The sequence below is a fragment of the Piliocolobus tephrosceles genome, chromosome 16 (assembly GCF_002776525.5).
Source record: "Piliocolobus tephrosceles isolate RC106 chromosome 16, ASM277652v3, whole genome shotgun sequence".
NCBI classification, from domain to species: Eukaryota; Metazoa; Chordata; class Mammalia; order Primates; family Cercopithecidae; genus Piliocolobus; species Piliocolobus tephrosceles.
Genome location: NC_045449.1, coordinates 8,225,870 through 8,228,488, shown reverse-complemented (window position 1 = coordinate 8,228,488; position 2,619 = coordinate 8,225,870). Strand labels below are relative to the sequence as shown.

General features: G+C 61.3%; 1 protein-coding gene across 1 annotated transcript; it reads left to right on the top strand.

Moving 5' to 3' along the window:
* Window positions 1-515: 515 nt before the first annotated feature.
* RNF222 (ring finger protein 222) lies at window positions 516-1,178 on the top strand. The gene has a single exon (XM_026456285.1). It carries the CDS (start codon window positions 516-518, stop codon window positions 1,176-1,178), a length of 663 nt encoding a protein of 220 aa, XP_026312070.1.
* Window positions 1,179-2,619: the final 1,441 nt, after the last annotated feature.

Genomic DNA, 2,619 nt, shown 5'->3' with positions numbered 1-2,619 from the left:
AGGCTTTTCTGGAAAATGGCCACTCTGGGTGCAGGCCCAGATTGGAGACTAGACTAGGTTTGTGCATGCATCTTCTCAGCCACCTGCTTCCCCTGGTAACAGGGACTTCCTTTCTTCACTTCCGTCACTGAAGCAGGAAGAGGTGAGGCAGTGACCTCACCATGTGTGTACATGGTGATTGAGGTGAGACATCAGGAACTCCACACACCTCCTCCTGGGGTCCAGTGTGACTGGGTTCTCTGGTTCTCTGTCTCCCGATTCTCGCTTCCAGAAGCATCTGCTCCTCTCCTCCTAAGGGTCTTGGGCTCTAGGTTTGAGTCAGGTGGGCCACAGAGGAGGAGCAGCAGAAGAGCCAAGAGTAGGAGGAAGAGAGAGGCGGAAGACAGGGAGAGGGGACAAGAGGCAGTGGAGGCAGAGGTGTAGGTGGGAGTCAGGACGGGAGAGGGAAAGAGGGAAATGCCTCAATATTCACGACCCTTCCCGCCCACAGCTGAGTGTGCCATCTCCCAGTGGCCATGTCAGAAGGGGAGAGCAAGGACAGCTCGGGCAGCGAGTGCCCCGTGTGCTACGAGAAGTTCCGGGACCTGGAGGGCGCCAGTCGGACGCTGAGCTGTGGCCATGTGTTCTGCCATGACTGCCTTGTCAAGTACTTGCTGTCCACCCGCATAGATGGGCAGGTCCAGAGGACCCTGGTCTGCCCCATCTGCCGCTACGTCACGTTCCTCAGCAAGAAGAGCTCCCGCTGGCCCTCCATGCTGGACAAGAGCTCCCAGACCCTGACTGTGCCTGTGGCCCTGCCCTCCGTGCCCCCACTGGACAGCCTGGGTCACACAAACCCCTTGGCTGCCTCCTCCTCCGCCTGGAGGCCACCCCCGGGCCAAGCCAGGCCGCCGGGCAGCCCGGGCCAGAGCACCCAGCTCCCCCTGGACCTGCTGCCCAGCCTGCCCCGGGAGTCGCAGATCTTCGTCATCAGCCGCCACGGGATGCCCCTGGGGGAGCAGGACAGCGTGCTGCCCCGCCGCAGCCTGGCAGAGCTCTCAGAGGCCTCCCCGGCGCCCCGCTCCGCCCGTGCCTTCTGCTGCCGATCGCGGGCCCTGCTGCTCATCACGCTCATCGCCGTGGTGGCCGTGGTGGCCGCCATCCTGCCCTGGGTGCTGCTGGTGAGGAAGCAGGCGTGAGGCACACAGCAAGGAGACCGCCAGGCTGGCCGTGGCCTGGGGTGGGACGGGAGGCCCCACGGCAGCCCTGGTGCCACCAAGCTCCGAAGGGCCCGCGGGCAGGCAGAGGGGAGGTCCTGGGCACAGAGAGGGTCTTGGGCTTCCCCGACCCCCGCAGGGAGGCTGGAGCTGACTCCATGGGTGCAGCGCGTTTCCCCACGTGAATCCTCAGCAGATGCGTTCCCCTTCCATCTAGGCTGGGAAGATGGGTGGTTACTGCCCTCCTGCAGGCTCACCAGCCCTAAGCGGCAGATCTTACCTGCCAGGTGTCCTGCCCAAAGCCAGGTGGGCCCCTCCAGGGACGAGGAAGCCCTGCCGGCAGATGTCCTACTGGGCTGGTCGATGGCAGGATCCTCCAGGCCAGAATTCCCACCCAGGATTTGCGGCTTGCCCTCGGGAACAGACAGAAGGGGCTCCCAGAATCTAGCACTCACTCCCGACCTCCACTACAGTACCCCATCCCCAAGCCCTCCCTGTCCCCAACCTGCCAGCTTAGAAGGGCTTCCCTGAAGGAGAAGCTGATCTCAGAGGCTGCCTCAGAATTTCTGGGAGAATGAACAGAAACTGTTCTTCCCGGAGAGCTGAGGCCAGATACAGAGACAGGGGTTTGTTGACAGACGCCACCCCAGCAGAGTGCCCCACGGACGGAGCCAGGGGTCTCCCTGAGCCCTCCAGGCCCAAGGAGGGATCCAAACTTTGAGTCCTAGGGTTCTCAAGGGTGGCAGGGAGTGGAGGGGAAGCCTGACAGGCGAGCCTTGAGTCAGCTGAGAACTATGTGGGCAAACGAACCCCTGGGGGCTCCCACCTCCCTCCCAGCTGGTCCTCCTCCTCATGACCCAGCCACTCATTCAGAGGCCACACCAGCTGGGCCAGTTTCCTAGGTGGATTGCCAGGCTGAGCTGGGTGAGGAAGGGTGGGGAGGAAAACAGCTATGCTTGTCAGGGACGCCGCCATCTCAACTGAGGAATGCTGAGGCCCAGGTGCCATCAGCTGCTCCCCAGATCTCTTTGCCTGGGGCCCCCACGTGGCACTGTGAAGAGCCTCAGGTTGGGTCTAGCCTGAGTCATTCGGGGATAGCTATTGGCTGTTTATTGAGGTCCGTAAGTCAACCAACGCCTTTCAACGGAAAACAACAAAATCCTCCAGCAATTATCTCAAATAAGTGGTGGCCTGCACCCAGCTGTGCCCACGGTTGAGCTCCCCCAGCCTCCCCCAACCTATACCCCTCTCAGCAATTTGCTGTCTGTGGGGGAAGAAATAGCAGTCTACATTTTATCTAGTTCCTAAATGCCTGCAGTGGCGGTCATCTGGGGACCGCTGGGGAATTGGGCCCCCCTACAGGGGATATTTGGGACATAGCGAAGGCTGCTTTGAAAGCATTTGTGGGCTTCTCTATGCTCAT

Bases quoted from the DNA above. Each gene is read 5' to 3' on its own strand.
- RNF222 (XM_026456285.1), top strand. From the start codon at position 516: ATGTCAGAAGGGGAGAGCAAGGACAGCTCGGGCAGCGAGTGCCCCGTG.